The 19,196-nt window shown below is 39.7% G+C and overlaps 1 protein-coding gene across 1 annotated transcript in view; it reads right to left on the bottom strand.

Moving 5' to 3' along the window:
• The window catches only part of LOC132825289 (uncharacterized), a 292,786-nt gene that overhangs the window by 257,919 nt on the left and 15,671 nt on the right, over positions 1-19,196 (bottom strand). Inside the window, exons 7-14 of the mRNA XM_060840393.1 lie at positions 18,543-18,592; positions 15,678-15,798; positions 12,830-12,915; positions 11,201-11,330; positions 7,049-7,239; positions 5,872-5,959; positions 3,363-3,480; positions 1,113-1,285 (exon numbers count right to left, since the gene is read on the bottom strand). Coding sequence (XP_060696376.1) covers positions 1,113-1,285; positions 3,363-3,480; positions 5,872-5,959; positions 7,049-7,239; positions 11,201-11,330; positions 12,830-12,915; positions 15,678-15,798; positions 18,543-18,592 — 957 coding nt within the window. The remainder of the gene's footprint in view (positions 1-1,112; positions 1,286-3,362; positions 3,481-5,871; positions 5,960-7,048; positions 7,240-11,200; positions 11,331-12,829; positions 12,916-15,677; positions 15,799-18,542; positions 18,593-19,196) is intronic.

The following is a 19,196-nucleotide window of genomic DNA, read 5'->3' as shown; positions in this document are numbered from 1 at the left end:
CTCTGCCACAGCAAAGCCATTACCAAAGTCACAAAAAGTAATTTGTGACTGTGAATATGACAGTCCCCTCGATCCTCTTCAACATGGTCTTTAGCATAGTTACCAAACCATCCTCCTCTTACTTGCCCACCATTGTCAAAATGGGTGGGACTGTGCTCACCTTGTTATATTCCTATTTATCAAACTGTAAATAATCACTTGCAATGGTTTCTCTTTCCACTCTTCTCCACTGCAACATCTGGATTCCTCGGAACCCTATGCTGTCCCCTTTTCGATTTCTCACTGAAACACTGTCCCTTCCCAAGGTGGCATAATCTGAAAACACATCACATTCCACAACACTGAAAATACTCAACTGTGGCTCCAACTTCCTATTGCCTCTGAATTGTCGGACTGCTAGTCCAACATCCAGCAGTGGATGACTAGAAATTACCTTCAATTAGTTATCGGAAAAACTGAAAGCAAACTGTCATTTCTCTCCACGTAAACACTGTTCTCTAATCCCCAAAATAATTCTGCTAACTGGCCACTGTCTGAGACTGACCCAAAACAATTGCAACCTTAGCATCTTGTAGACACTAAGCTTCACTTTGAACCCTCTCCATCATCAAGACCATCTACTTCCAACACCATTACTTGGCTTTCCCCATGCGTCAACACTTCATTATTCCTATCTTCTCTGGCGTTTACCATCTTGAGGTCAACATAAACTTCATTTCACCTAAGACTCTGCTGTCAGTATCCGAATTGGTTTCAAGTTATATTTATCCATCACCTTATGCTCACTGATCTACAATGACTCTTATTCAAACAATGCCTCAATTTACAAATCATCATTCTTGCCTTCAGTTTCATGGCTCTTATCTCCATCGCCTCAGTTAATACTGTTAATGGAGTTAGGGACCAGAGTAAATACAAGAAACACTTAAAAATGCATGGAGGTTTCCATTCCATTTTAGTCCTTATCATAACGTTTAAATAATTCATACGAACCTTTTCAATAATTGTTTTATTTTAAATCAGTCATTTTGTCTTCTGAAGTATGAATTCACCATAATTTATAAAATGATTATGGCCACTTTGCTATGTAAGTGCCATGCCACGCTTGTTACCTGTAATAGTCTCTTTTTCAGAATCATCAGCTGAGCAGGGTCAAAGGCAAAAGCTCCCAGTTGGAAGACATTGTCCTCCAGCACAAGGTCACTCAAACATACATCTAACATGGATGCATCATAGATTGCAGGTGTCAGATCATCTATGGCTTCTGGTGCTAACATTGTACAGTCTGGAAGTATAAAGATACAATATTTCAGTTTATTGAATAAACTTAATATGAAATTATATTCCTCAGTGAACAAATTGTTCCGGTACTACAGAAGAAAAAAAGACTTGCATTTATAGTGCTTTTCATGGGACAAGACATCCCAAACACTTTATGACCAATTAATTATTTTGAAGTATACAGAAATTTGGAAACACAGCAGCCAATGTAAACACACAATAGCCACATGTCAATGACTAATCAATCATTCTTTTTCCCAGATGTTGATTGAAGAGTAAGTGCTAGTCAAGGCAGCAATGATAACTCCCTGTTTTTTTTTTCAAAATATTGTTATGGGATCATTTAGGTCCACCTAAGAAGTTAGATGGGACATTGTTTCAAACCTGGACCAAACGTAGTTACTTGATAGGGCTGAGATGCCATGAAATAAATGCAAAATCTTTCCTCCTCCTCTGTACACAAGTTGATATGGGTTTTTGCAAATAGTGGAAAGTTTATGCTGGTCACCATTAATCTCAAAGAAAGCTGTTAACAAAGATGCATTGGGCATTGCAGTAAAGAGTTAATCTTTCCCAACAGGAATGCAATCTGAAAGGTAAGAAAACAACTCTGACAGACAGCTAACCAGGATTATCATTCACCTTCTATTATATTACAATAAGTTGATATTTCTTAAACAAACTTCTAATAAACATGATTATCATTATAATAAAAGACAGAAAATTTTTGTCATAAAATGGAGAAATCTAACAGTCCACAAATGATAAAAATGTAGCTATTCAGGAGTAAGGAAATCTTTCAGCAGAGTTATGACTTTGCATACTATTCAAAATCAAATTGTATTTCATTTGACAAGGTGTAACATTTTCAACAGTTTTGCAGTGGGACTAACAACATAAAACATTCACATCAATTTAGTAATTTCTGATTAATTTTCATCTATAACAACTTAAACACATGTCTTTTGGAGGAGCAAGGAATCATCGATAATAATCCAGATCCTTGCATTTAATCATATGTGTGAGGACAGAAGAAGATATTGTAAGTTTCACACAGTAATGTTGACAGTTTCAGTAATGCTGAAAATTCTAAGCCACTGATAAAAATTCATCCTATGTAACTTGGTTTAGCACAAAGTCCACAAAGCGTAAATAGCCAACAAAATTATTTCAGGTTATAGATTCACTCACAGCACCAAAGAAAACCATTCAGTATATCAATTTTACTTCATCTCGTTTGGAAGAACCTAGTCTGTACCATATCTTTGTTCTACCCCTATAACTTTGCAAGCTTAATGCTCATCCAAATTCCTACCAAAATCTCTGATCACGTTTTGCTCCGCCACCTTCACCTGTTCTAAGCAGGAGGTCACTAAACTCTTCTTTACCTGCCCCACCTGTTTTTAGATTAGATTACTTACAGTGTAGAAACAGGCCCCTCGGCCCAACAAGTCCACACCGACCCACGGAGGAGCAACCAACCCAGACAGATTCCTCTACATTTACCCCTTCACCTAACACTACAGACAATTTGACATGGCCAATTCACCTGACCTGCACATTTTTGGACTGTGGGAGGAAACGGAGCACCCAGAGCAAACCTACGCAAACATGGGGAGAATGTACAAACTCCACACAGACAGTTGCCTGAGGTGGGGAATTGAACCCGGGTCTCTGGCGACTGTGGGGCAGCAGTACTAACCATTGTGCTACCATTTGTCTGCTCTAGCCCTGTACATACAGCTAATGGGAACAGGTTTCCCTTGTCTGTTATCCTAAATTTGAAACCTCCTCTCAGACTTTTTGAGCATGGGAAAATAACCACATCTTCAAAGGCTTCAACATTAAAGACAGAACATTTTGCTACCCCCAAAATAAATTCTCATTTCTTACAGCTAGTACACCTGATGTGCGGGATAAAAATTCCTAATAAACACAATTCACAATGGACTCTACCAGGCTGATGTCGACTCATGAATTTAAGATTGACAGCATGGAAATATTGATCCATATGCATGCTTAATCTCTGTATAGGTAACACCAACTTTTCAATCACTTATACACATGGCCTGATTACGTACTTGCTCCTTCGTTTGAGTCTCTTAAGTTGAGCTGATTTATGAATGCCAGCGTTTCATTGGGTGATATTAATGTCTTCACTTTCTTGATGAATCTTGGGAGAGCTTGTATTAGGATATCCTGTGTGGAGCACAGTAATTGAAAAATGTTCCAGAATTAATACCTAGGCATGGGCACCTACTGATTAACTAGTGATACAACTTGCTTGGAACTTTAATGAAAATTGTACCCAAGGTAATGAGCTACTGTTAAACAGTTATTTTTTTCCTACTACATACCCAAATAATATCACGGCTTGTGGTGGGGAGCAACAGGGGTGGAAAGGGGTGTGTGGGAAGAGACTTGTCGGAAGATGTTTGGGTTGTCTCATTAGGGAGTCATGCCAAATGTGGTTCTCTATAACAAATCCTGCCTAAGCCTTTGCATCTAGCAAGCTTCATACAGAAACTAGCAGATCTTTTATTGCCAAGTAGTATACTGCCTGGAGGTACCAGTTTGCCATGGATATTGAAATGAGAGTCAAGCACAGAAATTCCATTCACTTTTCGAAGTTGACACTATCTTACCATCCATGGCATGCTTAACATTTAGTCAAAGTTACTGCTTGTCAGTAAACTGAATCTTTAACAGATTATGTATGTTGACCTTTCATACAGACAGGGAAAGGACCAATGGATTCCAAACACTGGAGTCATCCAACTTCATCCTTCTTAGCTGGTGCAGCTATTACTGTCAGGTTCAAATCAACTATCCACCTAAGGCTCAGATGTGACCTGGAGTCAGGATAGTGACTTGACGTCTTAACATGTGCTGTGGACTTCAAGGGAAACTTAATGTTACTTCAGGAGAAAGGAAATCTGTATGCAGGCCACTCTGTTCAGCAGCCTTACCAGGCTCTCTTCTGGGTGAGAGGAGGGATCAGAGCACAGTTGGAATACTGGAGGCAGGGAATGATAGTTTGCAGGCTTGTCTGCTTGTGGTCTAGCTGAAGCTGATCCTGCCTCAAAGGCTTTTGGGATTATGGAAGAGTGAAGGTGGATGATTGTTATCGTAAGGTGCGTCAATGCACAGATTTCCCATAAAATACTGTATAATGAGAGCCTGCCGGAAATCTTAAACAAAAACAGAAGTTTCTGGAGAAACCCAGCAGGTCCGGCAGCATCTATGGAGAGAAACTAGAGCTAATGTTTTGAGTCCAGTGACCCTTCTTCAGAAGACTGGCTGAGTTTCTCCTGCAATTTTTATTTTTGTTATAGCTTACTCACAATCATTTCTTGGCCTATGGGAGAGGCCAAGAACATATTTTAGGGTGGGTAAGGTGGCTTCGTCTATAAGTCATTGATGATTGATCACTCTGCTATTTCTGGAAAGTGGCTTTACTATGTAACATGGTTCAGGTTCATGGTTCATGTTTTAGATAATGTGAGATGCAAGGCTGTTTATGAAAATCATACTTAGCAGTGAACACACACAAATAATTTCATCAAAGTCAAACTGCAACATTATGACACGCTGGGAAACTGGTCCAAATCAAGATTTACGATACATGAGTAGCAGATCTTACAATCGTCCTGGTCACAATGTAAAACACAACAAATTTATTTGTGAAAAATCTTTTGGAAGTAATTTCCTCCATACATTTTTCTAGAAAGTTTGAGAAGACATTTTCCCAAACATATTTAAATTGCAGCTGAAAAATGTGTTGCTGGAAAAGCGCAGCAGGTCAGGCAGCATCCAAGGAGCAAGAGAATCGACTTTTCGGGCCATTCTTCGATTCTCCTGTTCCTTGGATGCTGCCTGACCTGCTGCACTTTTCCAACAACACATTTTTCAGCTCTGATCTCCAGCATCTGCAGTCCTCACTTTCTCCATATTTAAATTGCAACCAGGAAAGGAACATCTTAAAGTGTTTTCAAAAACAGTTTGAAAACAGAGTACAAATCTATATTTTTCTGAACTACTTTTATTCATTGTTCAGCTTTATCATAATGGTTAATGCACACAAATCAGAAAGGTCTTTCAAATAAAAGCAAAATATAGTTTAATGTTGGAGACATGAAATAAAAGCAAAATGCTGGAGAAACTCAGCAGGTCTGGCAGCATCTGTGAAGCGAGAAAACGAGAGTTAACATTTCAAGTCCAATTGAAAGAAGACTTGAAACATTAACGCTGTTTTTCTCTCTCCATAGATATTGCCTGACCTGCTGAGTTTCTTCAGCACATTCTGTTTTTTTATTCTAGAGAAGTCTTTTTCTGATATTAGAATCTCGTTCAATAAAAACCTGACAATGTGTATTCCTAAGTGTGAATCAGTATTATTTTCAGTCTATTTTGTGTTTATAGGCAAAATTAGTGCCTATAAAGCATAAAAATGACTCAAGGCACTTGAGGTGCAAGGAAGTCAGAATCTGAAGCAAATGAGAGATTAGAAGAAAGTCCAGTAAATTGCAAATGAGCTTCATAGACTCATGAATTTAACTTCTGACTTGATTTTCAACAATCACAGCATACCCTGTTTACTTGATTCCAGATTTCAGTAAAGGCTAAAGGAAGATTTCCAAGATCTTCTATTGTAGATGATGACCAAGATGAAGGAGAGCTGCAGACAAAGAACAAGTTCTGAATTAGAGAACACATTTCTAGGAGTGGAAGTTTCATATTGAATGCCCTAGTGGAGATATCTACCATAAAAATGGCTTCCTATAGAAATTTTCTTGAAATGCTTCTTTCAGAATTGCAGAATTATTCTGGCTCTGTGAAATGACCACAGAACTGTGTCACATAGCCATCTAAATTAATTCAGGAAAAGAGATCACAAGTTGGCGAAGAATAACTGAGAACCTGAGGCGACACCAAGGCATCACAAGGCACTCATTTTTTTTTTGCTGTATAGATAACTTCGTAGAAGAATTATGCCCATATTCCATTCTTGCAGTTTGCAATATTATTTGAAACAATTAAGGAGGAAAATTGAAATCTTCTATTCAATAACATGCAACTGAAGGGTGATGGGAAAGGAAGTCAAATCAATTTCAACTGTGCTTGAAAAATGGTGAGCCATGAGTCTCAAATAAACGGATACCTCAACCCATGTCACTGAGGACCAAGTCGTGCCTGATGCCATATTCTGATGGGGAGTAAATGGCTGAGAAACCTGCATCCATATGACAGCTAGCAGTCTATTTCTCCAGGTAAGTTAAAACTAATGCCAATTAGTAGCCTGCTTTGTAAAATTAAAGTCAGAACTAGACAGAACTTAGACATTACAAAGTCCATTCAATTTTCTCTAAGCATGGAGTAAAGCCACCACTGAAGATCAATCAAAAATCTTCAAAAAACTTCACTTTAAGCCGAATTTCTGTTAAGTTGGAGTTCCTTTGTTCACACCACAAAGAACTGTGGGCTGCTCTTGACCTCATCTTGCTCCTGTGCCAATCTATTCCCGAATTTGCCTTTCACCCACCCCCAACCAGTAGATCTTCCTCCATTGCAACTAAAAGAACTCATCAGGCCAAGATCAATAAGCGACATTGGGAGCATTTGGCACACAGAGCTCAATTCCAAAGAGATTCAATATATAACTACCCAAATCGATGCTAGGCAGCACAGACCAGGGCAATTACTTTGCTGCTATATTGCCCATTTCAAGGGCAAGCCCAATTTCTTGTCAACGCAGTTTCAAACTCACCCATAGATGCTGGCTCCACTTTGAAGCAGAATTTCAATGGCATTTTTCTGACTCCCCTCATACGAGGTACAATTCTTCAATGCCTCCAAGATGTATAGATCAGATTCTTTGATGACTGAACCCTCGAGGTCACACACCAATCCACCTAGTATGGCAATACTCTCCTTGGTCAAATTTGTACCAGTAATTCCCTGCAGTTGAATCAAGAAAATGGTATTAATCCATTGGTGGAAGAGTATTTTTTCCACACAAATGCTTTTGAATTTTATAACACTGAAGAGGACAATATGTGTTTTAAATAAAAAGTCCACTGTTCACTAATGTTAAGAAGATAACAGAAAGCTAAATTTTCTGAGAATGGAAATTATGCTTGCTAGGTTACCACTGAAATTCCAATGATCAAGGTATGTTTCAGTTATAAAGTGATTTATTTTAGGAGTTTGGACATAGGGTTATGGGTAAGGATTCTAGCAGAAAATGAATTGAAACATGGGTTTGTGTGACTTATGTTCATTACCAGTCTGTATGGTACCTAGGCAATTGTCAGATAAATTCTCCAACATAATTCAATGTACTGGGTTGATGCATAGTAACAAAGGTCAGGTCTTATCAAGTTCTAACCAGAAATAGGATGGACGATGCACACTTTGCTTAAATAACCATTGGGTAAATTGTTCTTTTCTCAGAAAGCCAAAATTATCTTTCTTACATCCAAAAGGAAGAATAAGAAAGAGAGAGAGAGTGGGGAAGGGGGGGCAGGGGAGAGAGTGGGGGAAGAGAGAGAGAGAATGCATTTCTATATGTTTGCATTGATGTTTAGGGGACAATGAGAACAAATGCATTTATATGAGTTTTGAGAAGATTTGAGGCATTTATACCTCTACATTACTGACTGTGTAGGTTAACCAACTATTCCGTCTTAATTGAATAAGATTTGTTTTGATAATCAACCAATATTGCCTTTATTAAGAAACTTGGCTCCTATATTTTGATCTTTAAAACTGGATATAAGATCATAAAATGTTGGAGCAGAAGGAAAAAACAATCCAAAACCCAGCTGATTAACTCTAAGTTCCCAGTAGATCCAGAGTTAAAAGCTGGGTCCAGGAAAGCTGATGCATTTGAGGTAACAGCACAAGATTTAACCTTGGAAGAAGAGCAGCGTCAACCAAATGGTGAATTGATGGAATTAGCAAGAGTTTTTCACTGAAGATGAAGCAGGTTGAACTAGAAAAATTTGAACCCCAGAAAAGAGGACTCCAGTCAGAAAAAAAAAAGAAAGAACTCTGCAGAGGGTGCAAAAAGAAATGGAAACTTCACTTCAGAGAGAGAAGAGAAATCAAATAGAATTTATGAAGTTAAAAGTAGAATTTAAAACAAGGGAAAAATGGTTATAGAATCCCTCCAGTGTGGGAGCAGGCCATTCAGCCCATCGACTCCACATCAACAGCCCAAAGAGCATCCCACTCACACCCACCCATCCTTGTAACCCTGCATTTCCCATAGCCAATTCACCTAACCCACACATCCCTGGACACTGGGGGCAATTCAGCATGGCAAATCCACCTAATCTGCACAGTCCCAGACACTACAGGCAATTGAACATGGCCAATCCATCTAACCTGCACATCTTTCGGCTGTGGAAGGAAACCCACGCAGACACGGGGTGAATCTGCAAACTCCACACGAATAGGCGTCCAAGGCTGGAGCTCAACCCGGGTCCCTGGCGCTGTGAGGGAACAGTGCTAACCACTGAGCCACTGTGCTCCCCTTAGTTAGCAAGAATACTAACGTTCTGGGGAATGCTCAGACAAAAAAAGTTTAAAGTCTCATCCGAAACACAGTTGGGAGCTGCTTAAATGGTTGCACGCCCTCTTAAAAATTGATGAAATAAACAATGAGATTTTTTAAAGTTATTTTAAACAGATAGAGCAAGGGGACAGAGAGGAGGAGGACTTGTATTCCTCTCAGAGAGTAGCAAATCTGTGAATTTCTTTATTGCAAAGAGCTGTAAATGCTGGGTTAGTCAACACATTCAAGGCTGAGACAAACAGATTTTCAGTCAGTAAGGGAATCAAGGGTAATGGGGCGGAGGTAAGAAAGGAGAAAGTGAGGACTGCAGATGCTGTGAGATCAGAGTCGAGAATGTGGTGCTGGAAAAGCACAGCAGGTCAGGCAACATCCGAGGAGCCAAAGAATTGAAATTTCAGGATTATATCTTGATCAGGATTCCTGCTGAAGGGCTTATGCCCGAAAAGTTGATTCTCCTCCTCCTCAGAGGTGAGACAATCAAGTTTAGAATTATCTGATCAGCCACAAATTCACTGAATGACAGAAGAATTGAGGGGCTGAATGGCTACTTCTTTCATCATATGGTGTTACAATCATCTCAGTCTCAGGACATCTCTGCAGGAGTTCATCAGGGCTGTGTATTACGCCCAAGCATCTTCAACTGCTTCATCAATGACCTTCACCCAGCCATAAAATCAGAAGCAGGGATGTTTACTAATGATTGCACAAAGTTCAGCACCATTCATAACTCTTCAGCTGCTGAAGGAATCCATTTCCTTATGTTGCAATACCTTGACAATATGCAGGCTTGCACTGACAAATGGCAAGTAACATTCACTCCACACAAGTGCCAGACAATGACCATCTATCTTTGATGTTCAATGGCATTAACACCGCTAAATCCCCCACTATCGACATATAGGGGGTTACAATTGTCCAGAAACTGAATGGTACTAGCCTGTATAAATAAATTGGCTACAAGGACAGGTCAGACGTGAAGTGTTTTGCAGTGATTAATTCACTTCTTAACTCTCAAAAGCCTGGCTACTATCCACAAGACAGGAGTGTGATGGAATACGCTCCATTTGCCTGACTGAGTATAACTCAGCCTCAGGTGATTATCTATGTGGAGTTTGCACATTTTTGCCGTGCTTGCATGGGTTTCCTCCGGGTGCTCCGGCTTCCTCCCACAGTCTAAAGACATGCAGGTTAGATGAGTTGGCCATGCTAACTTTCCCATTGTGTTCTGGTATGTGTAGATTAGGTGCATTAGTCAGGGTAAATGTAGAGTAATGGGGTAGGGGAATGGGTCTGGGTGGGTTACTCTTCGGAGGGTCGGTGTGGGTCTGAAGGGCCTGTTTCCACACTGTAGGAATTCTATTCTATTCCAACAACACCTGAGATGCTTAATACAAACCAGAAAATGTAGCATTCCAACCATTACCATCAATATCCACAGGACACAATGTCAGCAGTGTGTGCCATACATTGCAATAACTAATGAAGGTTCTTTCAACAGCAACTTCTAAACCTGCACGCTTGACCACCTAATGGTCAAGAACAGTAGATGCATGGGAGAGCAGCTGCCTGCAAGTTCCCCTCCAAGCAACACTCCATTATTAGAACATAAGAACATATGAACTAGGAGCAGGAGTAAGTTAAAAGCCCCTCAATCTTGCTCTGCTATTCCATACAATCTTAACTAACTTAACTCAGTCTCAACTCCACTTCCCTGTCTGCTCCCTATAGCCCTTTAAAGTATTACTAATTAAATATCTCCCTTACTTAAATGTATTCATCCCCTGCACTGAAGGGTAGTGAATGCCACAGATTCATGACCCTTTGAGAGAAGTAATTCTTTCTCAACTCTGTCTTAAATCTGCCTCCTCAAGGCATTGTACTGCTGTCTTTCACTGTCACGTGGTCAAAATCCTGGAACTCCTTTCCTACAGCACTGTATAACAGCAGTTCTTGAAGGTGGTTCACCAGTACCTTTTCCAGGACAATTAGGGAAGGGTATGAAATGCTGAAAATGTGTTGCTGGTTAAAGCACAGCAGGTTAGGCAGCATCCAAGGAACAGGAAATTCGACGTTTCGGGCCAGAGCCCTTCATCAGGAAACCTGTTCCTTGGATGCTGCCTGACCTGCTGTGCTTTAACCAGCAACACATTTTCAGCTCTGATCTCCAGCATCTGCAGACCTCACTTTTTACTCTATGAAATGCTGGCCTAGTCACGTCCTGTAATGTCATAATAATGGCAATTTGTGACTGACTGGAAGAGTGAAGCTATTATCCATCAGTCACCCAGGATATCAATGCTATCACTCCTACTCTGTGCCTACACAGCACAATTTCCTTACCAAACAGATTTTGGCGTCCTCCAATAGATTTTGTCTCCTTAACGATCCTTTCGGTAAGAGATTAATGTTTGATTTTCCAACACCTTTGAAGAATGTCTTGCAATTTCGAGATGTTCTGAAGTTCTTAGAGCTTCATGGTGAAAGATTTGAATTACATTTATTACACATATTCAAAACATTGTTTTTTAAATGTTCGTGAACACTCAGAATTACTTTATGCCAGAATAAGAGGATGTCAATTTAAATGTTTGAAAATTAAAGGTAAAGAAGGTTTCCACAAAAAAGTTTCAAATTCACATATCAGGAACAACTGTAGACTGCTAATTGAATTATACCATCAAGGAGATCTTGACTAGACTGTGAAATAACTTAATATGCATACGTTTGTTCCATTTCCTTTGATTTTTGGTTGACAAAAATTTATGAATCACAGATTTAAAATTGATGTGGCATCAAATGTCATTTTCAGAAGAGAGATCTAAACTTCTACAGACATTTGTATAAAAGAGGCTTCCTAATTTCAGTTCTAAAAGTTCTGATTGATATTGTTGGCTGTGTCTGCCCTCCTCTTCAGCTCACAGGCCAGTGTACATAGTACAAATTTCTATTTCTGTTTGTACCCTTTGATATCTTGAAAACTTATTTCTGTGCACCTTCTGTGCAGCTGTAGCATTGTGTTCTTCACTCTGGTCTATTGCCCTCTTGCACTTTGTATAATATGATCTGCCTGTATTGCATATAAAACAAAACTTTTCACTGTACCTAGGTGCATGTGACAGTAATAAATCAAATCAAATCACAATTAAATCACTCAATGTTCTGAATGCCATGGAATAAACCCCAGTTTGTTAAATATCTTGTTGTAGTTTATCATTTGGGTTCTTGGTGTTATTCTAAATGTCATTCAAATCTTACTTGCTGTTCCTCAAAGACTAATAGATCCTCTCTCCAGTACAGAAGAACCTCGATTATCCAAACGACACAGATGGACAGTATTTTGCTCAGATAATCGAACGTATGGATAATTGAATGTCGGATAACACAGCGTAGTCGAGCATCTTGCAATCTTGTTTGGATAATTCGAAATTCAGATAATCAGTGTTCAGATAATTGAGGTTCCTCTGTATTTAGCTATCATTTCAAAATGGGATCTGCCAGGGCTGAGCTAACCTTTAGAAATCCACGCTAATTGAAAAATCTAAGCTGTTAGTTGCACTCTTCAATATAGACACAAGCAATCTCCTGACAACAGGTGAAGGATAATTTGTCCGTAATTTCCAGGTTTCCCTCCAGAAAATATCAGGGGAAAATGGTCAATTTTTAAATCTAAGGAATGGTTCCTGAATTAAGAAAATTGGCAGTATTACAATTCCCACATATTGCACTCTATCCACATAACCTAGTTTTCCATGTTTAACCACATCTAGTTTGCAAGATTTTATTATTTTTCCACACATTCGTGTGCATAACATAATGGACTAAAATTTTAATACATACTCCTCATGTTTCCACTACAAATATTTCAAAGCTAAGATTAATTACTGGCTAAGGTAGGAGAATCAGACTTCAAACAGGATAACCTTGACAAGTCCTTCACCTCCTGGGCAATATGCAAAAATAACAACTTACTTAAAATAAAGCAGAACATCTACAGGCAATGTTTCTATGGCTGGAGGCTTTCCTTTTGAAGTTAGCCGGAAAAACATGCAACTGAGCTGTAAAACAAAATAGGGAGTTAATATTTACCAAAACAAACAGTACTCACCAATTAGACCATCCAACACTGACCCAGCAATCCAACTTGCACCTTCTCCTTATTGTATGGAAACCAATGACTAAACTCTTGGCTTCCTGTAACCTAGCTTGCAGGTGATGCTGTTTCAAGCATTTTGAATGGCAATGTTGAGAATCAGAACATTTAACAGCGTAACGTAGTTATCTGAGCAGTGATACTGGAAAAATTTGTCAATTTTGCAATTGATCTACTCAAAGCACAATAACATTTTTAAACATTAGTAGGGTCTTGTAAAGAAAGCAATTTGGTCTGTTAAAGACTAACGTAACTTCACTTTAAAGTTACAGAGCCATAGAGTCATACAGCATGGAAACAGACCCTTCTGTCCAACTAGTCCATGCCAACCATGTTCCCAAACTGAATTAGTCTCATCTGCCTACAATTGGCCTATATCCCTCCATACCCTTCTGATTCATGTACTTGTCAAAATGCCTTTTAAGTGTTGTAACTGTACCCACATCCGTCACTTCCTCAGGAAGTTTATTCCAAATGTGAACTCTGTATAAAAAAGTTGCCCTTCATGTCTTTTTCAATCTCTCTCCTCTCACCTTAAAAATGTGCCCCCCTAGCTCTGAACTCCCCCACCCTAGGGAAAAGACCCTTGTCATTCACCTTATCTACATCACTCATGATTTTATAAACCTCAAAAAGGTCATGTCTCAACCTCCTACGCTCCAGTGAAAAAAACTCCCAGCCAATCCATGGAGTGCCACAAGGATCAGTGCTGGGTCCTCTACTTTTTGTCATTTACATAAATGATTTGGATACAAGCATAAGAAGTTCAGTTAGTAAGTTTGCAGATGATACCAAAATTGGAGGTTTAGTGGACAGCGAAGAAGGTTACCTCAAAGTACAACAGGATCTTGATCAGATGGGCCAATGAGCCGAGAAGTGGCAGATGGAGTTTAATTCAGATGAAAGCGAGGTGCTGCATTTTGGGAAAGCAAATCTTAGCAGGGCTTATAAATTAATGTAAGGTCCTAGACACTGTTGCTGAACAAAGAAACCTTGGAGTGCAGGTTCATAGCTCCTTGAAAGTGGAGTTGCAGGTAGATAGGATAGTGAGGAAGATGTTTGGTATGTTTTCTTTTATTGGTCAGAGTATTGAGTATGGAGGGGTTGACCAAAGGGTCTGCTTCCATGCTGTACATCTCTATGACTCTATCCAGCCTACTTTTATAACTGAAACCTTCCATTCCTGGCAATATCCTGGGGCATCTTTTCTGAACCTTTTCCAATTTAATAACATCCTTTCTATTACCGGGTGACCAGAACTGCACACAGTACTCCAGAAGTGGCCTCAATAAAAACCTATACAACCTCAACATGACATCCCAACTCTATACTCAAAGGACTGAGCAATGAAGGCAAGAATGCTAAATGCCTTCTTAACCACCCGGTCAACATGTGATGCAAACTTCAAAGAATTATTTACCTGTACCCTGAGGTCTCCCTGTTCTACAACATTTCCCAGGGCCCTACCATTAATTGTATACGTCGTGTCCTTGTTGTTTTATCAAAATGCAACAGCACACATTTATCCAAATTATCTGCCATTCTTCAATCCATTGATTCAATTGATCAAGATCTCTGTACTGATCCCTATGGAGCACTGCTGAGCACAGGCCTCCAGTCCAAAAAACAACCCTCCACCACCATCCTCTGTCTCCTATGTCAAGCAATTTTGTATCCAATTGTCAAGCTCATTCTGAATCCCATGTGATCTAAATTACTAATTGGTCTACCATGCAAAGTGTTTCTCTAAGGGATTTCTTACAATGCTCCTAAAGATAATGCTAATTGAGCTATATGTAGGGAGATATTCAACAATTATATATACCTTTTAATCTTCAAACTTGGAACAAAAAGTACTGGAAGCCCCTTGCAATTCACAATCTACTGGATCGAACTTTTGTCTTAGAGTGTGAAATTGATATTTTGTATTTCATTGGTTTTGGAAATTAAAATTAGATTTTAAAATTGATTGGCAACTGCCTTAATATCATTTGAGCATAATTTCCATACATTTATTGCGAAATTCCAAGAGGTAGGAGGAGATGGGCCTCTAATTATGATGAACAGACATTCCCAAGTACATTAGTATTTATTGCATGACCTGAAATGACTTCTAATACTGAATATGCCCATTAGTATTTTAATAGAAGTGGCTACACCATCTGACATATTACTTGCAGTCAAAGTCTTAGCAATACTTGCAATCTCCATAGTATATCGGAGGGTTTGAGTGCAGAGGAAATGTTAAATAACCACTTTGTTCCAAAAATCTAATAGTAATAAGGGTCAATATTTGATTGTTCAGTATAAGAATATGGCTGTGTGGAATTTTCAGTGCTGACCAGACTTAACAGGCTGAGTATTGCTAACAATCACATGCTGCACACACCTCTGTGCTTTCACTAACCCCACCTTTCCAGATTCCAGGAAAAAATAAGTATTTGCAAGAGAAGGTCATTTGGCCCATAAAACCTGCCACTTCATTCAATATGAACATGATTAATCATCTAATTTAATTCCAGTTGTCTATTCTATCCCCAGATCCATCAAACATACCATCTCATGCCCATGTGCGGATCTCACTTTATTTACTTTTACACTTAAATCAACTCAAAGTTAATGGTCAGTGAATAGAAATAGAATTGAGCTTTTTATGAATAACCTCACCTGACTTTCATCAAGCATAGCTCCTTTCCCCTTCATTGCTTGCACAAGCTGAAGGAAGTTTGTAAAATTCAGATCTTTGACTGCCCCACAACTGAAGCCTTGCAGAACGGAAGGTGAAAATCTGAAACAGACAAAAACATTGTCAACCTATTTGAATATTTCATTTCCTTCAAACAAGAAGCAGCTTGTTTTGTCTTTAGAACACCAGCACCCAAAGTTCGTAACTTAGGAATCTGTTGTCACATTTACTGACTTTTTTTTATTTACTCGGGAGATGTGAGCTTTGCTGACTGAGCCGGCATTCGCTGGCCATCCCTCGTTGCTCTTAAGAAGGTGGTGGTGAGCTGTCTTCTTGAACCACAGCAGTCCATCCGGTGTAACTAAACCCACAATGACGTTAGGGCCGGAGTGCCAGGAATTTAACCCAGTGACACTGACGGAATATTAACATATTCCCAAGTCCGGATACTGAGTGCTTTGGAGGGGAACTTGTAGGTAGTGATATTTCCACTGCCCTTGTCCACCTAGATGGTATTGGACATGGGCATGGAAGGTACTGTCTGAGAAACCTTGATGAATTTCCGCAGTGCATACTATAGATGGCGTACACTCCTGCCACTGTGTATTGCTGGTGGAACAAACAAATGTTTGGACTGGTGCTAGTTAAGCGGCTGCTTTGGCCTTGATGGTATCAAGCTTCACAACAATTGCTGAAGCTGCACCCACCCAGGTAAGTGAAGATTATTCCATCATACTGCTGACTTGTGCTTTGTGGATGGTGGTCAGGGATCAGTTGAGTTATTCACTGCAAGATTCCGAACATCTGACCTGCTCTTGTAGCCATTATATTTGTATGACTAGCCCAATCAATTTCTGTCGTATGGTAACCACCGCCCACCCCAAGACGTTGATAGTGGATGATTCAGCAATGGTAACACCATTGAATGCCAAGGAGCCATTCTCTCTTTTTTGGAGGTGGTCATTGCTTGGCATTTGTGTGTTGCACAAGGTACTTGCCACTTGCCAGTTCAAGTCTGCATTTGGGGCATGCACAATGTCAGTGTTCTCACTTTCACATTTTATACATATTACGTGCAATTACACAGACATACAACACAGAAACAGATTTTTAAGGCCTAACTAATCAATGTTGATATTAATATGACACACAAGTCTCTTCCTATTCCATCTAACTTACTTCATCCTTGCAATCTCTCTCTATTCCATTTTCTGTCATAACTTCCTTTAGAGATATCTAAACCAGGATTTCCCACATTCTGGGGTCACCAGCTAACTCTTTTGGGGGATTCAAGCTTTGAGGTAGCAATCTCTGAGCTAATGCTAACAGATGCACAACAACATTTTAAGAAAATGTTTAACATGACCCAACTGCCCAGTGGAAAAACCATGTGCATGAAGCATTCCCTGCTCCGCTGTGCTGAAAGGACTCTACCCCTATCCACTTGCTTCGCTTTCTCAGTTCTGGGATGTCAGCAAACAATGGGCAACAACATGGGTCACAATCAAAAACAGCTTGTGAAATTTTAACCTGGCTCAGCAGTAGCACTGCTGGGTAGTACTTCAACAGAATGGAGGATGGTGGGTCAGTGGTTAGCACTGCTGTCTGGGATCTGGGTTCAATTCCACCCTCGGGTGACTGCCTATGTAGAGTTTGCACATTCTCCCTGTGTCAGCACGGGTTTCCTCCTACAATCCAAAGGTGTGCATATTGGGTGGATTGACAATGCTAAATTGCCCAATGTGTCCAGGGATGTGTAGACTAGGTGACTTAGCAATGGGAAATGTAGGGATAGGGTACTTAGGTTAGATTACCTACAGTGTGGAAACAGGCCCTTCAGCCCAACAAGTCCACACCGACCCACCGAAGCGCAACCCAGCCAGACACATTCCCCTACATTTACCCCTTCACCTAACACTACAGGCAATTTAACATGGCCAATTCACCTAACCTGCACATTTTTGAATTGTGGGAGGAAACCGGAGCACCCGGAGGAAACCCACGCAAACACGGGGAGAATGTGCAAACTCCACACAGTCAGTCACCTGAGACAGGAATTGAACCCGAGTCTCTGGCACTGTGAGGCAGCAGTGCTAACCACTGTACCAGTGTGCCGCCCACTGAGGTGTGTCTGGGTGGGATACTTATTGGAGGTCAGTGTGGACTTGATGGGCCAAATGACCTGCTTCCACGCTCTAGGAATTCTATTTATTGCGACCATTTCCCATCAACTATGGATAAAGAAATTAGATTCATTATTAACTACGTTGGTCTTAATGCCTTTAATTTTGCATTTTCCCAAAAATAGAAACATTCTTTCTGCATCTACCTGTCCAATCTCTTCAAAATGTAACAGTCTTCCATCAGGTCAACTCTACATCATTTCTCTATGAAAGACAAGCCCAATTATTTAATCATTTTCATAGTTTTAATCTCTCGGTTCTAATGCTCTTTTAGTATCTTTTCTGAACTTTTACTAATTCTTCTAACTCTTCTTTTTTCAAAGATGGGAGATCAGAACTGTCCATTATTCAAATGTGGCCTGACCTGAGTCCCAAAAATGTAACATAAACATCTATTGCAAGGAAAAGAGTTTAATTAATTTCTCCTCAAACTGTGGTCTTAAATGCTGGTATCCCTGAGCTAACCTCTTCTATGCCCTCACCATAACTTTGAAATCTTCCTTAAAATAAGGTGCCCAAAACATTTGAACTGCAACATGACCAATGATTTGTGTAGATTTAGCATCAACTCCTTTTTCCTGTACTTTTTAACTCCTATTTACATAAACTACGAAGCCATGTTGACTGACATGCAATCTATTAACATGTGTAAATATTACTCACGCGTCGTAATTGTCACTGCTTTTCACAACACTTGCTAAAAACACAGCAGCCTGAGGGTAAAATCGTAGAAAAGATTAATCTGCTACTGATGAACTGCTTTAACACATTAGTACCTTTTGCATGCTGAATACTAAGACATCTTTGAGAGGCAATTTCACTTGATGATTAATTCCATGTTTTGAACATATACACTCCATTCTGCTATACAGATGAAGCCTGCAATGTCAATATCATAACCAAAAGCACTGAAGCTCCTGAGGTCGCATGAGACTGGGGTGATAGAGACAGTGCAAAGGATTTCCACAGAATTCTCCACCTGTCCACATAAGTGGAGGTAAATCCATGGGCAGTGCATTAAAGATTTTCCAATAAGTTATCTGCTGTGTCAGCCTGGATCTGTGTCATCTCAGGCAAATATAGTAGTGAATTAAATTCTCACTCCAGCAACTTGGACACAATCTAAATAAACATAGCAGTAAAATGTAGAGTGCTGCATTCTGTATTGAGAGAGAGTTGTACTTTCTGAAGGATAGATATGAAATTAAACCAAGGCTTTTTCTGTTCTCTAAGGTGGACATAGAGGTTGCTACTACCTTGAAGAGGAGCGGATGGGTTTTCATGATGTCCTGGCTAGTATTCAGATCCCAGAAGCAG

The sequence above is a fragment of the Hemiscyllium ocellatum genome, chromosome 20 (assembly GCF_020745735.1).
Source record: "Hemiscyllium ocellatum isolate sHemOce1 chromosome 20, sHemOce1.pat.X.cur, whole genome shotgun sequence".
NCBI lineage: Eukaryota > Metazoa > Chordata > Chondrichthyes > Orectolobiformes > Hemiscylliidae > Hemiscyllium > Hemiscyllium ocellatum.
This window is presented reverse-complemented; position numbering and strand designations above follow the sequence as displayed.